This window comes from Crocuta crocuta, unplaced genomic scaffold (assembly GCF_008692635.1).
Source record: "Crocuta crocuta isolate KB4526 unplaced genomic scaffold, BGI_CrCroc_1.0 scaffold64, whole genome shotgun sequence".
Taxonomy (NCBI): Eukaryota; Metazoa; Chordata; class Mammalia; order Carnivora; family Hyaenidae; genus Crocuta; species Crocuta crocuta.
This window is the reverse complement of record NW_027530640.1, coordinates 13,451,505-13,474,794: the sequence shown is the minus strand read 5'-3', so window position 1 is coordinate 13,474,794 and position 23,290 is coordinate 13,451,505. Positions and strand designations below refer to the sequence as shown.

At 49.3% G+C, this 23,290-nt stretch overlaps 1 protein-coding gene across 20 annotated transcripts in view; it reads right to left on the bottom strand.

The window, feature by feature from the left end:
- Nucleotides 1-904: 904 nt before the first annotated feature.
- LOC144235274 (protocadherin gamma-C4) overlaps nt 905-23,290 on the bottom strand; it is a 176,380-nt gene continuing 153,994 nt past the window's right edge. For 16 of the 20 annotated variants that reach the window (XM_077768812.1, XM_077768805.1, XM_077768803.1 and 13 more), the window contains 3 exons: nt 17,661-17,719; nt 9,257-9,345; nt 905-2,931 (listed from right to left, as the gene is read on the bottom strand). In XM_077768812.1, the coding sequence (XP_077624938.1) occupies nt 2,705-2,931; nt 9,257-9,345; nt 17,661-17,719 (375 nt within the window). In that variant the 3' untranslated portion in view covers nt 905-2,704. Of the gene's footprint in view, nt 2,932-9,256; nt 9,346-17,660; nt 17,720-17,859; nt 18,027-20,724; nt 23,272-23,290 lie in introns of those variants that run through there. The other 4 variants (XM_077768798.1, XM_077768811.1, XM_077768818.1 and 1 more) reach the window with 4 other exon arrangements.

Below are 23,290 nucleotides of genomic sequence, written 5' to 3'. Positions count from 1 at the left end.
TCCTGTCCTGTCCTCTGTACTTCCTGTGGAGGACAACCTCGAATCCCACTGTGTTCCAAGGAGGCAGGCCTAGGAACAGGAGAGGGGAGGAGGGCTAAGTGAGGGGTGACTGGAAAAGCAAGGAGAGAGGGAGAGAGGAACAAGCGAAGACGATCTGGGTCTGCAGGCAATCTCATACCCTGTATACTCGTCAATCCCCTTGACACGGGGCACTCCGCCCCCACGCCCCAGCAACAAAGTGATGAACCTTCTACTTCCTTGGCTTTGCCGCAGACACTGGGAAGGTGACTTCCAGATGGGAAAACCGAGCCCCGGGCTAAATGTAGCCCGCCCTCTTGCAGTGTTCCCAAAGCCACTAGGCAGCCTGGGTGGAGGGGAGTGGGCAAAGGAGAATTCACCCTCCTCAGAAGCCCACAAGGGCACTCTGGGGTGTTAATTTTAGCGGGGAAGAGGTGGAAACTAAGGAAATGTCCACCACCCGATTTACAGCTCTGTGGCTGGTGCCAACACACCCCTGCCCCCGCTCTGGAGTCTCTTCCGCCGGGGAGACTGGCGCTCAGAACCTTAAGGGAGAGCCACAAAGCATACAATTGCACTCTGAACTGCACACCGACAGGTAGCGCTCAGAAATCCCCTCCTCCACAACAGATCCATAAGCTGATTACACACAACGGTATACAGATCCACAAGCACAATTACAGTCAACTGTACACTGTTACATATGCACAACAGTATTCCAACCGCACACAGCCACATTTGACTGTCACACACAGATTCAAGGGCAGCGACACAAAACCAAGACACAAATACAGTAATAGCCTTGCGATCCCACCCTTCTTCTGGCATACACCTCTCAGCATTTCATCCACACATGCCAGGAGCCTCCATCTCTTACAGAGAACTGTTCAACCTTTCAGAAGAAACCTTTTAATTTTTTTTTCCAAAGAAAAAAAGCCATATAAATATTAGAGTATAAAACTTGCGTGAGACACAGGATGGGGAGTGGGTGGGAAGCTACATGACTATGCGAAGAGAAGCACTTATAGGAGTCAGTACAGGGGACGGGGGTCGCCGCAGCGCGTGGACACAGCACAAAACACAGCACGGGCCGCCGCAAGCGGATTCAAGGACAGATGGCTGCGCGGAGCCCTCCGCCCACCCGCCATCACGGAAAAGCACACCGCACTACACTATTGGCTATTCTACACCAGCCAAAAAAGGGAGGGGGCTCTACACTACCGTTAAGGGATGGGGTGGGGTTCTTGAGCAACCCCGCTGGAGGTACGGGGGCTGGGAGAGGGGGTAGGCAGAAGGGGGTGGGCAGAGAAAGGTCTATGCACAAGGAGGCACTGGGGGACTTTAACCAGGCTCTGGCCACTAGGGGGCAGACTGGGGGCCTGGGCATTGGCCTTCACGGAGAAGAAATGGCACCTGGCAAGATGAAGGAACAGAGGCTGGGGGACCGCAGGGGCCCTGTGGAGAAGCCTGGATCCTAGGCGGAGACTTTCTGTCCACTTGGTCCCTGCTCTAGCTCCATGCCTCCCTAACCCAGGGACCAAGAACGGCCTAGCTGACCCTGCCTCGCTGCTAGGGCCACAGTGATTCTTCTACCTGTGGCACCTCTGGAGTACCCAGCACCCACAGAGGGCCCTCTGACCTCTCCAGGCAGGGGACCTGGTCCTAAACATCCTCAGACCTTCATTTGACCGTAATGCCAGTTTAAATCCTACTGGTGCTGACAGCTCAGCCCAAAGCTCACTGCCTGAGGTGTGTGAGCCTTGAGTGTGGTAAATGAGGGTCCAGCCTGGTACTTGATTTACGGCTGGAATCAGGGATCCGGCCAGTACCCTGGGGACACAGAGCCTTCTGTAAGATCCTGATAACCGGCAAGTCAAGCTTTGTCCATCCCCTATATCCACACCCTTCCCTTCCTTATCTCACCACCCCATGCTGTCTTGGAGCATGCAACGGAGTCTCTTGTTTGGAGAGGGGGAGTCATGGCATGCAGCGGGACATCTAACAGTGAAAAACAGAACAAAAGACTGGTCCCAAGGGCGCTGGGAAGGGGCACGGTAGCAAAGTGCCCTCCCTAAATCCAGCAAGCATCAGTACCGTGGCAATGGTGACCATGTCTCCCAAAACTTGAGCTTGGTCTTGGGCTCTGGAAGGAGATGAAGGGACAGACACCAAACCATGCTTTGGGGGCAGTCTGAGCATTGGAGAGGCCAAGAGGTTACGACGCCCTTCCAACTCTTCAGAACTATGAGCCTTTTTAGGTCACCAGGTACCTCAACACCTCAACTACCTTATTCAAGAAAGAGGAGCTGCTGAGGGGGTGGGGTGGACAGGAGGGAGACAGGGGATTGTGGATGGGCCTGATTGAATTTGGAAGATGGCAAAATTCAGCTGTAACTAAAGGGGATGTGATAAATGGTGTCTACACTAACCCCACTACCCCCATGGGCACAGCAATGGACTGAATGGGGGTTCCCAGCAGAACTCCCTTTTGCATATTCAATCCCTTGGGGGCAGAGAGGGGGGTGTTGACTGGGCACTTGTTTCTGTTTCTCAAAGGGAGCATGGCCTGGACCCCTGTCAGTTTCTGGGGGTGAGCCCTGAAAATGTGAGGCCTGGGTACAGGTACGGAGAGGCTGGGCTGGTTGGGGAGGGAAGCTGCCCCGTGGCTCTTGGCCTGGCCTCCACGTTACTTCTTCTCCTTTTTGCCTGACTTCTTCTTGTTGCCATTGCCACCGGCAGGGGCCTTGCCATCTCGCTTGCCAGCCGCGTTGGTCAGTGTGGCATTACTGCCGGGGATGTAGACGTTCTGGCGGTAGTCTGGAACGTGCTGCAGGGTAAACTGGGGCCCGTAGCGGGCGCTCAGGCCCATGGTGCCAGCGCCCCCTCCCAGGGTGGAGCCCCCATCAGCAGCTTCTGCAAGAGAAAGAAGAAGGTCAGGAGCTAAACTCTGGGTCCATCCCTCTTTTATAGCACAACCAGCTAATGGACAGAGCACCCAGCCCTGACCACACTGAACCCTGGGAGTATCATCTCTATCAAAGGGGGATAAACACCTTTGATAAATACCCTTTAACAAAGGAGTAGAGGTAAGTGCCTCTGGAGTGAGACAGCCTGGATTTGATTCCCAGCTCTTGTACCTACTAACCAACTGGGGGCAAGTCTACCTAACCTCCCTATGTCTCCTCATCTATGAAAGGGGGTAAAAATAACAACTTTTGAGGCTTTCACCTAAAAAAGACAACCCAGTGAGGTATGTGGTATTTATCTTCACTTTAAAGATGAGGAAGCAAGGCTCAAAGAGGGTAAAGGACTAACTCAAAGCCACAGCAGCCAGCACAGGTTAAAGCAGGGGTGGCTGAGTGTGTCCAAGCATATGCTATAGAGAGTCACCACTGCCACCAGAGGCTCGGAACTTACCACTCTGAGGATAAAGGACGAGGAGAGAAGACAAAATGAGCCACGTTCTAGGAGGCTAAGAAGATGATGATTCTGGGACCAGAGCTCTCTTTTATTTCTCTTTTGGATTTCAAGTTTTTATTTAAATTCTCATTAGTTAACATACACAGTAACATGAGTTTCAGGTGTAAAATTTAGGGATTCATCACTAACATATAACACCCAGTGGTCATCACAAGTATCCTTTTTAATACCCATCACTCACTCAGCCCATCCCCTGGGACCAGATATCTTAGGTACAAGGTAGACAGAGTTTCACAGTATCAGAGCTACGGAACATCAGAGAACACCCCAAGCCAAACTTCCTACTGTATACAAGAAGAAACAGGGTCTAGAGACCTACAAATTCTGGCTCCTAGCTTAGCATCACCTTGGGAGCTTGTTAGAAATGGAGACTCAGAATCTGCATTTTAACAAGATTTTCAAGTGATTTTTATGCACTCTGAAGGTAGAGAAGCACAGAATCACTTACCCCATTGGGTTTTTGTGAGGCTCAAATGAGACAATGCTTCATGAGTCCCCAGGCACTAGGTAAATGCTCGCTCAGTGTTGGGAGCAGCGCTCACATCATCACTACCACACCGTGTGTGTTGTTACTTCTACTCTACGTGCTCCCTGAGTACAGCAGGGAAAACCAGGAATTTCCCCGACTCAGGCTGAGTTCACAAGGGCTCCTGCTGGAGTCCTCTGGCAGTGGGAGCGTTAAAGGCCCTGGAATTCCCAGCCAAGCCCCAGCCCAGCTGACAAAAGAGCTCTCCTCCCAGTCTCCCTTTACTCCACACTAGACCCTGAGAGTGCGAAGAGAGGGTGACTAAAGCCGGAGAGGCTGACTAATCCTGGGACACTAACCAGGGATTGAGAAATACACAGAAACTGTTTTCAAAAACCAGCACAAGAGGGGGAAGGGCATAGGAGAAGGGAACAGAGAGAAGAGCCTTGGGTTTTTCTGCCTCCTCACTCCAGTGCTCAGGTTTCTACAATCTCCATTTCAAGTCTCAAATCCAGGGATCTGAGGGCTTTGGGGGTGTGTGTGAAAGAGATGCTGGGTGGGAGGGAACAGCTGCCCACTTCCTTCTCTCTTTCCCCAGGCTGCTCCCCTCCCCCAACCCTTTCATTCCACTGACTTTTTTCGCCACGTTTTCCCTAATTAACTCCAGGATGGAGCCAAGCTCACCCTCCCCTCCAGCATACCCCTCTTCCAGCCTGGGAATGAAGGGGTGGGGGAGGGGGCCCAGACTCTGCTTCAAAGAGCTAGGATTCCAGAGTGATTTAGGGGCTAAAGGAGAGACTTCAGAGGCGCCAGAGAGGGAGAGAGGGGGACACGGACACACACACACACACACACACACACACACACACACACACACACACACACACACACACACACACACACACACACACACACACACACACACACACACGAAGAAATAGGGAGAACCAGGGAGAAAAGAGGTAGAAGCAGAAGGGCAGAAAGAGCTTGACTGGGTAACTGGAGGCCAAGCCCACCCACATCCTACCCGCATCCTACATCTCTAAGGAGCACCCCAAAGAGGTGGAAATGACAAAGTCAGTTCTTGTCACCTCCCAGGAGAAGCGTGGGCCTAATGCTGGCCCAGGCTCTGTGGGGGACTTCGAGGTTGAGGTGGAACAGGAGAGAGAAGATGTACAAATTCAGGTTATAACAAAAAAGGCTGAAAAAGTTCCTTCTGTTTAATGCTGCCACTAAGAAAGCTGGGTGACCCTGGCAGAGGTCCTGCATGACTCAGGCCTCAATTTCCCCATCTATAAATCTGAGGGGGAGATGGTGGATCGCAGCCTCTGACCTTTGTAGAATCAATTCTTCAATGGTCCCTCCTACACACAGTGAGCAGTGACCAAGATGTTTCCCATTCCATAGAGAAACATTCTTTAAAAAGCAGCAAGAAAGGGGTGCCTGGTGGCTCAGTCAGTAGAGCATGAATCTCCTGATCTCAGGGTTGTGAGTCCAAGCCCTACACTGGGTGTAGAGACTACTTAAAAATAAAATATGGGGCATCTGGGTAGCTCAGTTGAACTCTTAATTTCACCTCAGGTCAAGATCTGACAGTTTGTGGGCTAAAGTGCCACATGGGGCTCTGCACTGACAGTGTGGAGCCTGCTGGGGATTCTCTCTCTCTCTCTCTCTCTCCATCTCTGCCTCTCCCCCACTCGTGCTCTCTCTTGAAAAAATTTGAACAAAAAATTTTAATGATAAATAAAAATTAAAAAATAAAATCTTAAAAAAAAAAAAAGCATTAAGAAAGAACCCAGGCAACCTCTGGCCTAAAGGGCAGAGTGTGCTGGCCTCCTCTCCACCTCCTGGCCTCACAGCCTCCCTTCCCACCCCAGCCTAGGGATGAGACAGCACCTCCAGACATAGAAGTCTGGTCAAGCTAAACCAGAGTCAGTAGAACCGCAAATGAGAACCTCCTTGAGGACACACTTCCCCCCAAGTGTTTATTTAAAAAGCCTCCCAAGTGTACTTACTTTCCTTCTTACTTACTTCCCCTCAGCAGCCCCCCTAGCCAGGCTGGGCTGGACTCCAGGAACCTCTCTGGCTTCAGGACAGAGAAGCGGGTGTGAAAGTGAGAGCAGGGCCTGACCCTGCCACTTCAACCCTCTGGATCCATTCCCCAAGTCCCCAGCTTACACTCAGGTCAGAGGCTGTGTAGGCCAGAAGGGTGGAGCCCTGACAAGGGAGGGGACCCTAGGGGGCTTGGGGCCATAAATACTGATTCCATTTTTGTTTCTTAAATCTGGGTTTAGACCAAAAAGCCTCCTTCCTGCACATAATGCTAAAAACCACAACAGTTAGGGGCGCCTGGGTGGCTTAGTCGGTTAAGCGTCTGACTTTCGCTTAGGTCATGATCTCACGGTTCGTGGGTTCGAGCCCTGCGTCGGGCTCTGTGCTGCCAGCTCAGAGCCTGGAGCCTGTTTCAGTCTGTGACTCCCTCTCTCTCTGACCCTCCCCTGCTCACGCTCTCTCTCTCTCTCTAGAAATAAATAAAAAAAACCTTAAAAAAAAATTTAAAAAAATAAAAACCACAACAGTTAAATATACCTGTCTGTCTACTTCCCTCAAGAACCTGACTTGGCATCTCCTAGACGCACCCACCTGCCTCTTTCATACTCAGTATCTGGTCTCTCCAGAAGTACAGCTCCCGCCCACCCCAGACCTGGGCCAGCTCTGTCCCAGAAGGCTGGCTGCCATGGTCACTTCCTCTCCCCCTTCACCTACCATGGGCCTGGCTTCACTTAGCCTCAAAGACATCTGGGAGAGGCTTCCCAAATTTAACAAATAAAAATGTAGGATCCTCCCAATTAAATCTGAAGTTCAGATAAACAATGAGCAGGGGTTTTTTTGTTTTTTTTTTTCTTTCTTTTTTTACATAGTATGTCTCAATACTCATGTTTGGGAAATACTTATGCTAAAATATTATTTGTTGTTCACATGAAGTTAAAATTAACCAGGCCTCCTGTGTTTTATCTGGCACCTCTAGTCTGGTAGATTAAAGCAGGATGCTAAGAGGAGTTTAGCCTTTACACTTACTCAGCTAAAAGGGAAACACAGGCTGCATCTAAAGGCAGACATGGTTTGTGCAAAAGAAAGCCATGAACTTGAGAGTCGGAACGGGTTAGAATTGCCAATCTGGAGCTCAAAAGGGGGACCCTGGAGCAAGGGTTTTCTCAGTTTTCTCATCTGTCAGACGTAAGTAATCACAGACCTGCTTTGCAGAGCTGGTTAAGAGGATGAATTGATGTGAGGCCTAGCATGCACCCAGGACAGAACATAGGTTCTTTTTTTTTTTTTTTTTTTTTTTNTTTTTTTAAGTCTTTTTTTTAATGACTGAAGAGAGCGAGAGAGACAGAGAGAGAATGCAAGCGAGGCAGGGGCAGAGAGAGAGACAAAGAATCTGAAGCAGGCTCCCCGTTATCGGTGCAAAGCCCAACGTGGGGCTCAAACCCATGAGATCATAACATGAGCTGAAGTCGGGCGCTCAGTGGACTGCAACGGACTGAGCTACCCAGGCGCCCCTCCAAGGGTTTTGAATAACGAATCATGGATTCTGACCGCGGAAGAAGAATGGCCCACATCTGGCAGTCATCACCTTGCAAGATGGTCCCGCAGAGTCCTGTTCCGCTGATGGTGCCGGGATCTTTCCGCTGCGGCCCTCCACTTGCCAGCATCAGGTGCCCATGTGTGATCGATCGCAAAACACCAGGGACGAGATCTGCGGGCTTCTGACTAACAGCAGCGAGTGTGGGTGCTCGACTGCAGTGATTAATACACTCTCCTTTGCAGTCGTTCCCTCAATCTCCGTTTTTTAAAATTTTATTTCTATTTATTTTACATTAAAATCAGTCAACATATAATGTAGTATTGATTTCAGGAGGAGAAGGCAGTGATTCATCCCTTTCATAGAACACCCAGTGTTCATCCCAACGAGCGCCCTTCTTTTTTTTTTTTTTTTTAATGTTTTTTATTTTTCTAGGGGAGAGAGAGAGAGACAGCGTGAGCAGGGGAGTGTCAGAGAGAGAGGGAGTCACAGACTGAAACAAGCTCCAGGCTCTAAGCTGGCTGTCAGCACAGAGCCCAACACGGGGCTCGAACCCACAAACCACGAGATCATGACCTAAGCGAAAGTCGGATGCTTAACCGACTAAGCCACCCAGGCGCCCCCATAGGTTCTGATTTCACCGGGTTCTTTCCCAGCCCTCCACACATGGTGTAGGCCAGAGGCTTTCACTGCACTAAGCCCAGGGCCTAATCCCCTGACAGTTTCCACAGGAAGCCCAAGATGTACTACTCCTAGAACTAGTCCTTATGAATAGGCATTATTCTAAATCTGCCTTTTACAGGTCAAAAAAGATAAGAAGTAATCAATTTTGCCACTACATATTGTGCCCTTGCTCTGTCATCCCTGTGCTAAGGCCTCACATCAGGCCCTCCCAATACCAGCAAGATCTGTTCTAGTTCTCATGTGATAGTCAGTCCAAGTGAGGCCCAGAGGAGCTTAGCACCTTCCTTGAGGACTCACAGCTAAGTGTGGATGCTGAGATTTGAGTCCAGGTTGACCTGCCTCCAAAGCTTGTGCTCTAAAGTACTAACATCATTCTGTGTTTCTGTCTGCCCTGCTCAGGACCCTTCTTCAGGGCCAACAACCATTGACTGAATCTCTATTGTATGTGAAGTTCTCTGTTAGCTTTCTAGGAAAATCAAAATGCTGCTCTTGAGGTGGGGCAACAGCAAAGGGAAGCGGTCTCTCATCCAAATGTGTTCTCGGTGCTGGGAGTATCCACATCCACTACCATAGAGAAAAGGGCCTGTATATCACAGGCCCAGTACTTTGTGCTTTGTAGTACGGTCTCATTTAATCCTCACAACAAACCTTTGAGGCCACTGTCTCCATTTTCTTGGCTGAAGAAGCTGAGGTTTAGCAAGATTAAGCAAAATTATCAAATTCACAAAGACAGTAAGTGGCAGAAGTAGAATCCGACCTATGCAGTCCCCTTCTGGAGCTGGATTAGTAACACCACTCTCTCTGTTCCCTCAATAAATCTTTCCTTTTTCACCTTTTCTAGGCATTGCAGAAGTCTTAACCTATTTTTCAACCTGGCTTTTTGTCCAGGAATTATGAGTCTTCTCAGGGACTCTGAGAAAGATCCAGAGAAATCATGCAGGTTGACAGCCAGTCATGGTGGCTGTGGGATTCCCCCAGAATCCCAGGTCCCCATCCCCCCCCACACAAGTGACACAACTTACCACTGGCAGAGGCCAAGATCATGGCTTGCAGCATCTCTGTGTCAAATTGATTGTTGGGCCAAGTGCCGGTTTCATCACCATTTTGGGAGCTGGGGAGAGAGTGGGATGGTGAATACAGTCTTCCAGGCCAGCCCAGCTCACACCCCTCCCGTCCTCTCCCAGGGTTCCCAGATCTAGTACCCTGTATCTCCATCCCATGCCAAAGGATGGCCTGTAGGATTAGAACATGTAATGTTTGCAAATACTTTGAAAGATCCCTTTGCTTAGCATACCTGCTTACCGTGTCCCATCTATAGAAATCAAACGTATTCTGGGGCACTTCCCTAATTCCTCAAGCTCCCTCTCACAGCAAATCTGTTGTTCCCTAGATGGCAGTTCCCAACTTCTGCCTTGTTAAGATGAATAAAATTTGTCAGAGGGGATCTCTAAGCATCCCCCCCAGCCCAGCCACTTCCCCCAGGGGCTGCTGTACCTGTTTGCACTGTCTGCAGAAGATGGTGCTTGCCTGGCTCCTGCCGAAGCACCTAATTAAGACCTTTAGACACTCTCAGCATTGAGAAAAATATGAAGTGGCTGATGGCTGTTAAAAACACGAACTATAAATGACCTGGAGGAATTCCAGCTCAATTCAGATTTTTCCCACAGTGAGTATTTCCATGTTTTTTGGAATTCTGAAGTATCCTATTATTTCTGTTTTTGAGGGAAGGGAGAACCACCCTGACACACACACTATTAGGTGGCCCTTGACACCATCTGGCACACCAAAGTTTCTCAGTAAGTGTTTCTTGCCCAAATCAATGTGAGGAAAAAAATGCATGGAGAGAGTGAGGTCACCACGAGGGAAGGATCTGGCACCAGGGGAAGGGCTGCAGGGCAGGCCTTGGAGGCATGAGAGGGAGGGAGGGAGGGAAGGAAGGAGGGAGGGAGGGAGAGAGAGAGAGCGCGAGCGAGCGAGCAAGAGCACGCTGGTGTATTCTGTCATGGTGGGTGAGCACAGCCAAGAAATGCTTTACAATTTTTCCAAGTTCCGTCCCTGTTTATGGTTTCCCCTGATCTGGGATTCTCCATCCCCAGGCAGGTGGACTTAGTCCAAGGCTTAGGCCAGAGTGCAGCTGCTCTGTGTCCTCTACACCCTCACATCAAACAGAGAGTTAGGGTTGAAGGGGAAGTAGGAGCCTCATTTCTCTCTCCTCAGAGTGACAAGAGTTGGAATTCTGTGTCCATTTATTCAACCTACATTTACTGGCCAATTACTATGTGCAAACACATGGTAAAGTACTGGGGTTACAGTTGTGAACATGGCCAAAATAGTTTGTCCCTATGATGCTCGTTCATGGTCTATATATTGAGAGGCTGACGTTAAATGATCATACAATTATTTAATGGTAACTGTGACAAGTGCCATGGGGGCAGAGTGCATAGGGGAGTCTTGATTTAGTAAGGGTTAGGGAGCTCAATCAGTCCAAGCATCCCTGAGGAAAAGGGAAATTAGAAGACAGGGAATTTACATCTGAAGAAATTTCCAGGGGATCTGTAGGACAATTCCATCTCAACAAAAGTAGGAGGAATGACAGAAAATCACCACCTTGTAATCACTAATCTCCGGTGAATACTAAAATATTAAAAGTGAAAGGTTGCTGTACAGTCTCAGATATCACCCACAGAATGCTTATTAATCACAAATACTTAAAAATATCTTTGTAATGGAGAGATCCAGAGATACTACTTTAAGTGAACAAAGGGAGTGTCCCTGATAACTGAACAAAATGACAGGAAATGATACCTGATGTAATGCTGTGGGAGGTGTACAATGTAACTCAGTCAGTGCTCCTACCAAAATGGTTGTTAACTGATTTCACTGTGAGAAAATGATAAGCAAATCTCGATCATGGGACATTTTATTTATTTTTAAGTGTTTATTTTTGAGAGGGAGGGAAGGAGAGATAGAGAAAGGGGCATGGAGGATTCCAACTGGGCTCTGTGCTGACACCATGAGATCATGATCTGAGCTGAAGTCAGACGCTCAAACCAACTGAGCTACCCAGAAGCCCCAGATTGTGGGACATTTTAAGACAACTGGCTTGGACTCTAAAAAAATGTCCATGTCATTAAAACAGACAAACAAAAAAGTAAGGAGACTGTTCTACATTGAAGGAGATGAAAGAGATAGGACAAGGAAAGGTAATTCATGCTCGTTGACTAAATCCCAGATTTATAAAAAAGAAAAAGAAACAAACACCAGGAGTGCCAGGTTGGCTTAGTTGGTAGACCATGCAACTCTTGACCTTAGGATCATGAGTTCAAGCCCCACAATGGGTACAGAGCTTACTTAAAAAAATATATATATATACCAAACAGGTTAAAAGGACATTTGGAGAACATTTATGAAATCTGCTATTGGCACTAATGTTAAATTTCTCAAATGTGATCATTCTTGTGTGGTTTGTATGAGGATGTTACTGTTATTAGGAAGTATGTACTGAAGTTTTTCAAATACTATGATGTCTGCAACTCTCAAATGGTTCAGGAAAAAAAGTGTACTGTGTGTGCGGAGAGAAAAAAAATGCAAAATATAAACAACTGATAAATCTAGGTAAAAACAGTATTTCCAAGTTCATCACACTATTTTCAACAAGTCAACTTTTTGACAATTTTGAAACATCTCACAGTAAAAAATTGAGAAGTAAAATGAAGTATCTAGAAGAAAGTAATGAGCTGTGGGAGAGAGCTTTCCAGGCAGAGTGAGGCACGTGCCCCAAGCCTCTGAGGCTGGGAAAGGCCTGGCCAGTTCAGTGGACTAACGGAAGCCAGTGTGGCTGCCCCAAGGGGAGATGGTGTCAGGCAATGAGGTTGTAAAATGAACGCTAATGATTTTGGTCTCATCCTAAGAGCTCTGAGAAGTCACTGAGGTGTTTAAAGGAAGAGGGGTGTCATGATGGGACTTAAGAATTTAAAGACTGCTGGGACGCCTGGGTGGCTCAGTCGGTTGAGGGTCCAACTTCGGCTTAGGTCATGATCTCACGGTTCGTGGGTTCGAGCCCCACGTCGGGCTTTGTACTGACAGCTCAGAGCCTGGAGCCTGTTTTGGATTCTGTGTCTCCCCTTCTCTCTGACCCTCCCCTGCTCACGCTCTCTCTCTCCCTCTCTCTCAGGAATAAGTAAAACATTAAAAAAAAAAATAATTTAAAGACTGCTTTAGCTCGTGGGAGAGGACTAAGGGTTAAGGGTCCCTCTGGGAAGACAGGAGCCCAGTGCTGCGGCCTCAGCCACTTCTGTCTCTATGGAAATCCAGGGGTGTTTAGGTACAGCCCTGCTGAGCTGTCACTGGACCTGCTGGAAGGCACAGGCCTCAGGCATATGGGCTCATGCCTAGAGAGAAGCCTAACTGGAATAGAGTGGGGAGAACAGGTGTCACGGAGGGGAAGTAGAGAGAAGGGCTCCGGGGGAGACGAGAGGGTCAAGACACTTGGTTAGGAGGATGCCCAGTGGGGACTGGGGGATGGTGCTGAGGGAATAAAGGTGAGTAGAGGGGTGGGCCTGGAACCGTAACAGGCTGCGCTATAAGGAGGATTCTTGGGCAATGATTGAAGGCTGGAAGCTAAACAGATGGGCAGGTGGCCAGCTCTCTGAAGCTGGCCACAAGATGAGTGGAGGAGGAGAGACTTCTTTCTGAACAACTTGCTGACAACTTCCTATTTTCTGAGTTCTGGGATGACTACATTGTATATTTTATATACACGTATATAAGTATACGTGTATACATACAGCCTATCTGAGCCTCAGAACCACCTGCAGGTAAGTGTTATTATGATGATCCCTCTTTTCCAGCAGATGAAACCAGGGCTCAGAGAGGTTGAAAAACTTCCAAAGTCTCACAGTCGATAAATGGCAGGGCTACAACCTGAAGAGGCCTAACGTGACTCTGAAACCTTTGCTCTCATACATGACACCACACTAGGCTGCAGCAGAGAGGCAGCAGCGGGGATAGGAGACTGTTCCAGGATTTAGGAGACGGTGAACAATAAAAATAGAGGAGATGGACTATCTCTAATTCACCATTTTCCAAGCACTCGCTATGTGTCAGTGCCTGTGGTAAACCCTAAGACATAAAAGCTGACAGACACAGTTCTTGCCCCAAAGAGCTTCTGGGGTGCTGGATGTGTGCATGAGGGAACAGCCCAGAGGCTGGGCTATGGAAAAATGCTCCCTGCAGCGAGATGAAAAAAAAGAGAAGTCTGGGAAAGTCACCTCTGACAAGAGCCTGGATTTAACTGTATTAAAATACAAATAAATATGTATTTTTTAAGGTAGTAAAAGCCTGTCAGCCTTTTAAAATATACATTATGTGTCCATATGAGGGGCTGTTAGGCAACAGTTAACTTTGAAAGTTTTTTTTTTTTACTGACATGGGAAAATTGTGATGTACTGCGAAGGGAACAGAAACAGGAGGGTCTTCTGTCCCCCTCCCCCGTCCCTCCCCAACTCATGCTCATGCTCTCTCTCAAAATAAACATTAAAAAAAATACACATGTGAAAATATTCAAGAGCTTAAGAGATTTGAGACACTCAAATACAAAAAGTGGGGCTTAATTTGGATAAGTGTGCAAATGAATTACCAGAGAGAGACATACAATTGGCGAAGTGTCAATACAGACCAGATATGTGATGAGACTAGCTCATTAATGTTATATTACTTAGTGCTAGTATATTATTAGTTTATTAGTATTACTGTTAATGCCGTGTATTTAAAAGAATTGTCTCTTTAAAACAGTGAAGAGTCAGATGACTTTATATGATGGCTGAGATTTGTCTCAGTAATTCCAGGGGGGTAACAGGGTGGAGACTGAAGTGAAACGACTCAGGGCATTAGTTGAAGCTGACAGTGGGATCACAGAGGTTCATTTTACCGTTCCACTTTTGCACAGATTTGAAAATTTCCATACTCAAAAATTGCTAGTGGGGGTTTCTGTGTGTTGTGAAATTTAGAGTCCTTTTTCTTTCAAAAATTTTTCTCTATTTCCCCATGCTTCTACAATGAGTGTGTATTATTTTATAAGCAAAAACAAAACAAAAAAACACCCAAAAGACAAAAAAACAAAAAACAACAATTAAGTTGCTACTTGTCTGCTGAGAGCAGGGATTGTGTCCTCTCAGAGGAGGGGGATGGAAGTCATCAACAGAGAAGAGAGTGGAGACCAGGAAAAGCTAAATGGAGACTCCTCTGTGCAGAGACTGGGAACAGCTGCAGGGTGGGGCCTGGGTTACAGTGTGGGAAGGGACAAGTGGCTTGCTGGGTTCAAAGCTTGAGATAACAGCTGTTGAGATAAGAAGCCAAAAAGATGACTTGAGAAGGGACAGTGGCTGGAAGGAGGAGCACATGGCAGGCAGGGACTTCAGATCATGTCTTTCCCCCTTTTATCTGGGCAATGTGACCCAGTGCTGGCTTGAACCCGAACTAGGTTCATCGAGGAACTCAACACTGCCCCCTGCTCTGTACCCAGTGTGCCAGTAGCAAAGATGGTGCAGTGGGGGGCGAGGGGGGAGGAGTGGAGCAAAGCAGCAGTGGAGGGCTGGAGCCAGAGTTAGGCTGAAGAAATCACCCTTCTTCATCCTTCCACTCAGATTTACTCCTCAGAATGGCAGCAAAGACAGAGTTCCCTGTCAGTCTGCTGATCCTGAGGGGCCTTACCACAAGGCCCATGCGGAGGCTCTTCCCTCTCTTCTGGAGCTGGTTAATTTGAACCCCTTCAGATTTCAGCACAACCTCCTTTCCTCCTAGAGGTCCTCTTGCGCCCTGACCAGGGCAAATCGCTACTTTATGCTCCACCACCAGTCAATGCTCTTCATAGCACTTATGATAGTTACAATCTTATATTTATTTTTGGTATTAATATTTGTTTCACTCAATGCACAGTAAGCTCCTTTTGGGAAGGGAGCAGGCCTATTTTGTTATCTCCCACCCCTAGGACATCCCTGGCCTACAGCAGGTGCTTACTAACTATGGAATAAATCAACGAGAAAAGTTGTACTTGTTGGATTGGTCCCTTCATGTTTTTTCACCTGGACCATTTTGGAACTCCATCAGAAATGTTTGTCCATCCCCCTCAACTTAACTAAGGAAGGGAGCCTTCCCTTACATCTCCCCAAGAGTTCCTGTGTGTATTTCAGGACACCAAGTCTCTCATTTGATGACAAGGGACTTGAGACAGGGGTACGGTGCTCAACCCTGAGGTGACAACACAAGCAATCTGTGGGATTTCCAGGTCCAGCAGTGAATTCTGCTTCAGGGCCAGTATATGATCTACAGCAGAGGAGGGTACAGGGTACACAAGTTGCCCAGTACCTCTCCTCACCTCGGCTCAAATGTCACTTCTTCTTGGAGGCTTTCTCTACCCCTCCCCCCACCATTACAACTCATATGACCCTCTTTTTCTGAGAACTTGCTATGATTTCTAACTAGACATTTGTTTTGGGGCAATTTGTTGTCTCACCTGCTAGCCTGGAAGTCTATGAGCTCTAAGATCATGTCTGCTTGTTCATGCTTACAGGACAGTGTTTAGAACAAGGCCTGGATCATATAGATGCCCAAACAAGTAAGTGACAAATGCATGAATGAATATGTGAATAAACACATGAATGGCCTAATGGATAAGCTATAAAAAGGCTGGCAAACCCACCGGGGAAAAAAGGAGACAGAAGGGGTCAATGAAGGGGTAAGGATAGTCCAAACCATCTGGTTTGCTGCCTTCTAACGGTCTTCTAGGAAGTATCTGGAGTTCCCAATACATGTGCAGGATTGCACAGGACAAGGAAGTGGAGTCTCTACCTCCTTGGCATGTACTGAGGTCTCCTGGGTTCTTGTGGCAGTGAGCCCTCACCACATTGATAGCATGTGGGGAAATGTGGGCAACAAGTGCCTGACCATCAAGGAGGCAGGGCGCAGGGGAAGGTGACCTAAGCTCTTCTCTCTCCTCCCTCTCTCTCCTTCCCCCCCACCCCCCCACCGGGTTCCTAGGACTCCTCTAGGCTCTTGACTTCTAACAGGGAGATCTGGCCCAAAGCCCACCCTACTCTCCTGAGACCAACTAAAGGTCTTTCTGCTGTTTCCTTCCCCACTACCCACAGGGGGTTCCTGTCTCAGCAGGAATTCATACTCAATTAAAATGAGCAGCCGGGGTAGCCTGGGTGGGAGGGTATGTGGTAGTGAGCACTGATCAAAGACTCTGTGTGTGAGGGGCAGGGAGAGGGAGAAGAGTTGTGGGGGGAATGTGTGTGCTGGCTTGCCCACAAGTACAAAGAAATGACACAGACAAAGAGTAAAAGACAGGATAAAAAGGAAACGGAGAGATAAACAAAGAGTAATAAGAGATTCAGCGACGCAGACAGAGACAGACTACACACTTAGAGATACAGAGACACACAGAGACACAAAAAGACACATAGTCTGAGAACAAAAAGGAAAGCAGAAATAGTGAGAGATTGAGAAACCAAGAGACTAGAGATGGAGGAACATAAGGAGACTAGGAAAGAGGGAGAAAAAAGAGGTCAAGGAAAGAGACTGGGAGGCAGAAACGGAGAGAAAAGAAACAAAGACTGAGACTAAGGAAGAGTCACATTTATTAATTCCACATTTATTGAGCACCGAGCACGGCAGGTGCAGTGTGAGGCACAGATCAGTGCAAGCAGACACAAATGGTAGGGACCAAGACGCAGCAATAAAGACAGAAACTGAGATACAGACAGATAGAGAGGGAGAGGCAAAGACCACAAACTGAAATAAGAGACTGAAGGAAGGGCAAAGAGATAAGAAAGGGTGGCAGAGACAAAAGGCCTGCAGGTAGAGAGGGCAGGACCAGTTTTCAGGACTGAGGCAGCCCAGCCCGGAGTGGGGCAGGAGGAGGGAGACCTGCCCCAGGAGCTCCCTCCTCAGCCCAGCCTCCAGCAGTGCAGTCTCTGCCTCCCCCAACAGCTGACCAACCTCCCCGACCTCTCCTGGGCTCTTCCCTGCAGACTCTGGAGGAGGTTCTGACTGTTGACTGCGCCTCCCCCCTGCCTCCTGTCCCCGGAGTCTCTGCCTGAACCCCAGCCAAAGCAGGAGCAGGGAGACTTAGGAATCAGATGGGTTCCACCCGGAGACCACTTTAGGACTAGAAGATAGGAAAAGATTAACCTGGTGAGAAGAGAAGGGCTGAGGTGTGAATTGAGCTTTCAAAATAGCCAGAGTAGAAGCCTTTTCCTTCTGGGGTCCTTGTACCAGCCCCCAAAACACGAAACCTCCCTGAAATCTGGAACTGAGGGAAGGAGCCATTTGTAGCAAACGCTGGGCCCTCCCCCCACCTCCTCCCACGCCATCACTGAGAAAATGCCGCAGAGAAGAGGGTGGGCTGGAGAAGCAGTCACCTACCCGCTGGTGCCTGGTCTCTGGGCCTGAGAGAATCGCCAGTCCGTGTTGGGCGGGGCTTGCTGTGGAGAAAACAGAGGGAAACGGGCTGAGTACTCACAAACAGAATGTCACCAATGTGTGGGGATGGGCAGGAAGGAAAAGAGGGGAATGGATACAAAGAGGAGAGAGGGAAAGACTAATCTCCAAAGACAAAACATACCCCAGGTCTGAGGTCTAAGGCAAAGAGATAAAATAACATTTATCTGACCATAGTGAGCAAACCCAGATTCCTTTGCTGAAGAAATAGCCCATTCCTCCCTGCCCACAGACTCAGAAATTCGGAGCTGAGATTCAAGGGCTGAAAGTGGAACCAGGGGGAGGGGTGCAGAAAAGGTCCTCGAAAGTGTCAGAAAAGATTTTAAATGAGAATTCCACCAGCCTCTAAAAAGAATTTATTTAGCACCTCAGCTGGGAACAAAGCATCTTTGCAGCAAGATGGCTGCTGCTCCCGGTAACCCTTTTTGCGCCAGGTTGTGCTGTAACACATTCAGAGGGACGCTTCCTCCAGGCCCTTGGCTCTCAAGAATCCCTTCCCACAGCTAAATACATTATTAACTTAGGAGTCATGCCAGACTGATCCTTTGCAGGGCATCCAAGCCCCAGGACACCCCTCACCCCCAGAACTCTGCCAGACAATGGCCGTGACTGAGGAGGAGAGAACAAGCCTGCTCTGTCTGGGATAGAGAAAACTGCTGGGATGGAGCCCAGCAGAGCTCTAGCTCCCACAGCCTCCAAAGCCTCTAAGCAGAGCCAGCTAAGTCTCCAGGGCTCCTAAGGGGTTGATCTATAGCCACGTCCCATCTGGGTAAAGGTGTGGGACTTTGGCCAGTCGCTTCACTCCTGAGTCCACTCCTGAGTTCCCCTCCAGCCTTTCCAGAGAGTGTATTATCCAATCACACATGGAGCACTCTAGAGCTATCTCCTCTTACCCCTTCTGGGCTATGCTGGTAACAGACTCTCACTCTCACTTATAGAAGCAGAAGAGAAGTGTGAGCATCTCTGATTACACTGGGGAGAAGACAAACCCAAGGCTGCCAAATATCTCAGATATCTCACTCTAAGACTCACAGGTGTCTGTGATATGAGCAGAACCCAGAAAGTTAGCATCCCAGGAATAAGAGGGGTCGCCGGCACCAGTCCAGGGCTGCTGTGGGGAAAGGCACTGGGATGCCTACTCATCAGCCACTGTATTCTTAGACACAGGACAATCTACGTATGATCCATTCGAGAACCATGACAGACTGGAGGAGAACTGATAGGCAAAACTCACAACCTACATAAAGACGGCGGGTCCAAAGTGTGTTCAGTGAAGGCTACTCAGGGACAAGGAGCCCCAGAAGACTTTTCTCTAACAGATAAAGCCCTAAAAGGGAAGAATCCATCTATGCCCCATCCCAGCAGATGCAAACTGCCCTCTCATCTTCCAACTTTGTGAAAGCATAAATTCTGGAATTAGACCTGAGTTAGATCTTTCTCTACCACTTACCCTGTTAACTTGAGCAAGTCACTTGACCTCTGTGAAATTCAGTTATAAGGTGAGGAAGCTAGTATCCACCCAACAAAATCCTTAGGAAGAGCAAGTGAGACGTGGTACTCCAAGGAGGTATTGCAGGAAGGCTCTTTCAATCAGCTATCACATTGGGGTGCTGTTTCAAAACTCTAATTCTGATTCAGCAAGGGCAGGGTGGGGTATGAGTATATTTTCAATAAAAGCTCCCGAGTTTGTGAAAACTTGTGTCTTTTTACTATTATAGTTTCCCCACAGATGAGGGTACCCCAGCAACCGGCAGAGGCTTTCCATCAGCTGAAGGAGGGATTGACAGAGTCTCAGATACTCTGCTCGCCCCTAAAGCCCTGACCCTAGATCGCAGAACACATCAAGGTCACGACGGAGCCAAAAGCCTATCTCTGGGTGCCCAGAGTCCAGGTGCTTCAGTTTCTACTTCCTGGGATAGGACAGGCAGTGACTGCCACTGAGATCCCAGGCTGCCTATTGTACCCTTGGCCCACAGGGTAGCTCAGCCAGCCCTCAAGGCTTCTGGGCTGGAGGCACCACAGCATTCTACCTAGAGCCCCAGTGCAATGGGGTGGCCCAACCTAGAGTCAAAAACTCTTGCCCAGAGGTGGCCTGACCTAGCCCCAGGTGGAGGTGGGAAAGGGCTCCTGAGTCCTTGCAGGCCCTGGGAAACTGTGCCATGGGATCCTCACCACGGTGTAATCAGTGAGCAGTGAGCACCTCTGATGCCAGCAGCCAGGTGGTTGGGTAGCTGTGAGGGGCTCTGGGACAGCCAGTGCATGTGAACCTGGCAGCAAGCGCTGGCAGTAAAAGGTGACGGGTGTGTAAGCCCAAGTGCAGGGGTGTGTGTGTGTGTGTGTGTGTGTGTGTGTGTGTGTGTGTGAGAGAGAGAGACTGTGTTTTTGCTTGTGCATGTGTGCAGATGAAGTGAGACGAGCCTGTTGCTGCGTGTGGCCAGTGATATGTTCTGCAAGGAGGACATGCATGAAGCCTAGGTGTATACTGATTCTGTCTACAGATGAATTTGTTTGATGGGGGAATAAGGAAGGTTGAGATTAACAGTGAAGTCACAGGTCAAGGGAGTAGAAGAAGAAACAAAGACTAGCACAGCAAGCTGGCCTGGGAATCAAGGAGGCTGGATGCAACTATAGATCCATGACTGTCTCCACCCAGGACCACCCCCAGCCCCCCAACCCTGGCCATAAAGACTGCTGGGCCCCAGGCTTTTCTGAGTGAGGGCAGGGAGGACTGGTCTTACTTACCCTCACCTGCAATCACTACCACCTCCTGGTGCTCAGAGTCCTATCCCTACCTTGGCATTCCATGCATTCAGACCAAATGGTCCCAACAATCAGATGGACTGCTGGCAACACTGACCTCCATCCTCCACCCCCACACCTCCACCCCCTCCCAAGAGGAGTGGATGTAAACTCAAAGTCCCTTCTGTGGATGGGCTGCTTCTCCATCCCAAACCACAGGGGTCACCCTTGGCAGTACTGAACCCCTCACCTGGCTCCGCTCCCGCAGCGTATTAGAGCGGGACCAGAAGGCATCAGGCTCCAGCACCAGCGTTGAGGGCTGCTGGACACTGAGGGGCCTTAGAAATGTGAAGTCACTGCCATCCGAGGCTGGTGAAAAGCACGTCCTGTAGCAGTGGCTCTGCGAGTCTGTGGGCCGTAGCGTCACCTCCATGTACTTGAGTGTGCCGTCTGAGCTCACCTGCAGGTTGGGACTGGACTGCTTATAGAAGTCCCGAGAAGGTGAGGCCTGGCGCTTGCAGCACTGGCCCCCATCCCCATCCGCATGCCCCTGAAGGCACCTAGCTGACAGAAAAGTGAAAGTGACTAAGGATAAAAGACTGATGGCTGCAAGAGCCACAATGAGGTAAAGGGTAAGGTCTGAACGCTCAGGAGGGAGTGTGAGGAAATCGTTGGACTTGGGCATTTCCTCAGGGTCCTCATCCTCCAGAACCAGCAACACTGTGGCTGTAGAGGAGAGGGAAGGGTCACCATTGTCCCTCACCAGGACCACAACCTGCTGGGTGTCAGAATCATCCTCCCGTAAGGCCCGGGCTGTGCGCACTTCCCCAGTATGTACAGACACCAGGAACAGTCCTGGAGCTGTAGACTGGGGCAACAGTGAATAGGAGAGCCATGCATTGTGGCCTGCATCAGCATCCACAGCTGTCACTTTGGTGACCAAGGAGCCAGGAGGAGCAGAGCGAGGGATACGCTGGGGTACTGAGAGTTCCCAGCCAGGTCTTGGGTGCAGCACTGCTGGTGCATTATCATTCTGATCCAGAACAAACACATGCAGAGATGTGTTCGAGTGCAATGGGGGAGAGCCAGAGTCTCGCACCGCCACCATGATCTGCAGCATTTGCAGCAATTCGTAGTCAAAGGTGCGCTGGGCAAAGACCCGCCCATCCTCAGGGTTGACATATACAAAGGAAGAAGCTGGGGCTCCCTGAATCTGGTTCCCTACAATGGAGTAGGTAAGATGGGCATTATCCCCAGTGTCTGGGTCCAAGGCAGCCACAATGCAAAGAAGGGAACCTGGAGGCCGGTTTTCTGGGATGTAAGCAGTATAGAGCTGTTGAGTAAAGTAGGGTGCATTGTCATTAACATCTGAAATGTTGAGCCTGACAGTGAGCTGTGCATGCAGGGGAGGTGAGCCTGCATCACTGGCAAGCAGCTCAATGACATAGTGGGATGTGGTCTCCCGGTCCAACGGCTGGCTGGTTAGCAGTGAGTAGTGGTTCTCAGAAGGCTTAATCTGAAATGGCACGTCCAGGGAGATATCAAGGCTCACTTCACCATTTCTCCCCGAGTCTCGGTCCCTCACATTAAACAAGCCCACTACTGTGCCCACTGGTGTGCTTTCCAGGATAGGGTTGACCAAAGAGGCCAGTAGTACCTCTGGGGCATTGTCATTGGCATCGTCCACATCCACTTGAATCATACAATGGCCTTCCATGGCTGGTTGTCCCTGGTCACGGGCTCTTGCATGAATTTCATAGAAACTTGACTCCTCAAAGTCTATGGGACCCAAGACATGGATTGCTCCACTGCTAGGGTCTAAGCCAAAGAGATTACGCACTACCTCAGATGTATGGTCTCCAAAAGAATAGTCTAGTTGGCCATTGGTGCCTTCGTCTGGATCAGTGGCATTGAGGCGGAGCAACAGTGTACCCATGGGTGCATTCTCTGGGAGCCCCACACGCAGAACTGGGGACTGGAAAGCTGGAGCATTATCATTAACATCCAGTACAATGACAGAGATAAGGGTGGTCCCTGAGCGGGCTGGGATACCCCCATCCACAGCAGTGAGCACCAGCTGATGTCTTGCCTGGGCTTCACGGTCCAGCTGCTGCTCTAGCACCAGCTCTGGGAATAGCTTCCCATCTTTTAGGGTCTTCACATTCAGAAAGAAATGACTGCTGGGGCTTAGAGTGTAGAAGCTCACAGTATTAGTGCCCACATCCGGATCCTGGGCACTATCCAGTGGGAATCGGGCCCCAAGTGCAGCCGATTCTGAGATGCGTATCTCTCGCCCAGGAGTGGCAAAGCCAGGAGAGTTGTCGTTGAGATCCAGGATTTCTACCTCTACGCGGATTAGTTCCAGGGGGTGTTCAGTCACCACCTGTATTGGCAGCAGGCAGCTGGTACTGGCTCCACATAGGCTCTCTCGGTCAATCTTTTGATTCACTGCCAGAGCACCACTCATCAAGCTCAGGGAAAAAAAGTGTCCATTCTCCTCAGACCCTAACCGCAGTCGGCGGCTCAACAGATCTGTCACCTTTAAGCCTAGATCCTGAGCAACATTTCCCACCAGCGTCCCCGGCTCAGACTCCTCCACCACTGAGTAACGAAGCTGCCCGGACACCCAGCCCCAGCAGCACAAGGACAACATGAACAGCACTTGCCATTTCCCGGCGAGGTGTGAGGGTGTTTCGGGCCCCATGACCCACAGGTCCCTTCCTGGACACTGACTCTGTGCTGTTCTGTCTCCAAGGCAGACCCAGGTCTTGGAATGTAGCAGCTGAAATCTCTTAGGTCTCCTTCCAGCCTCTTAN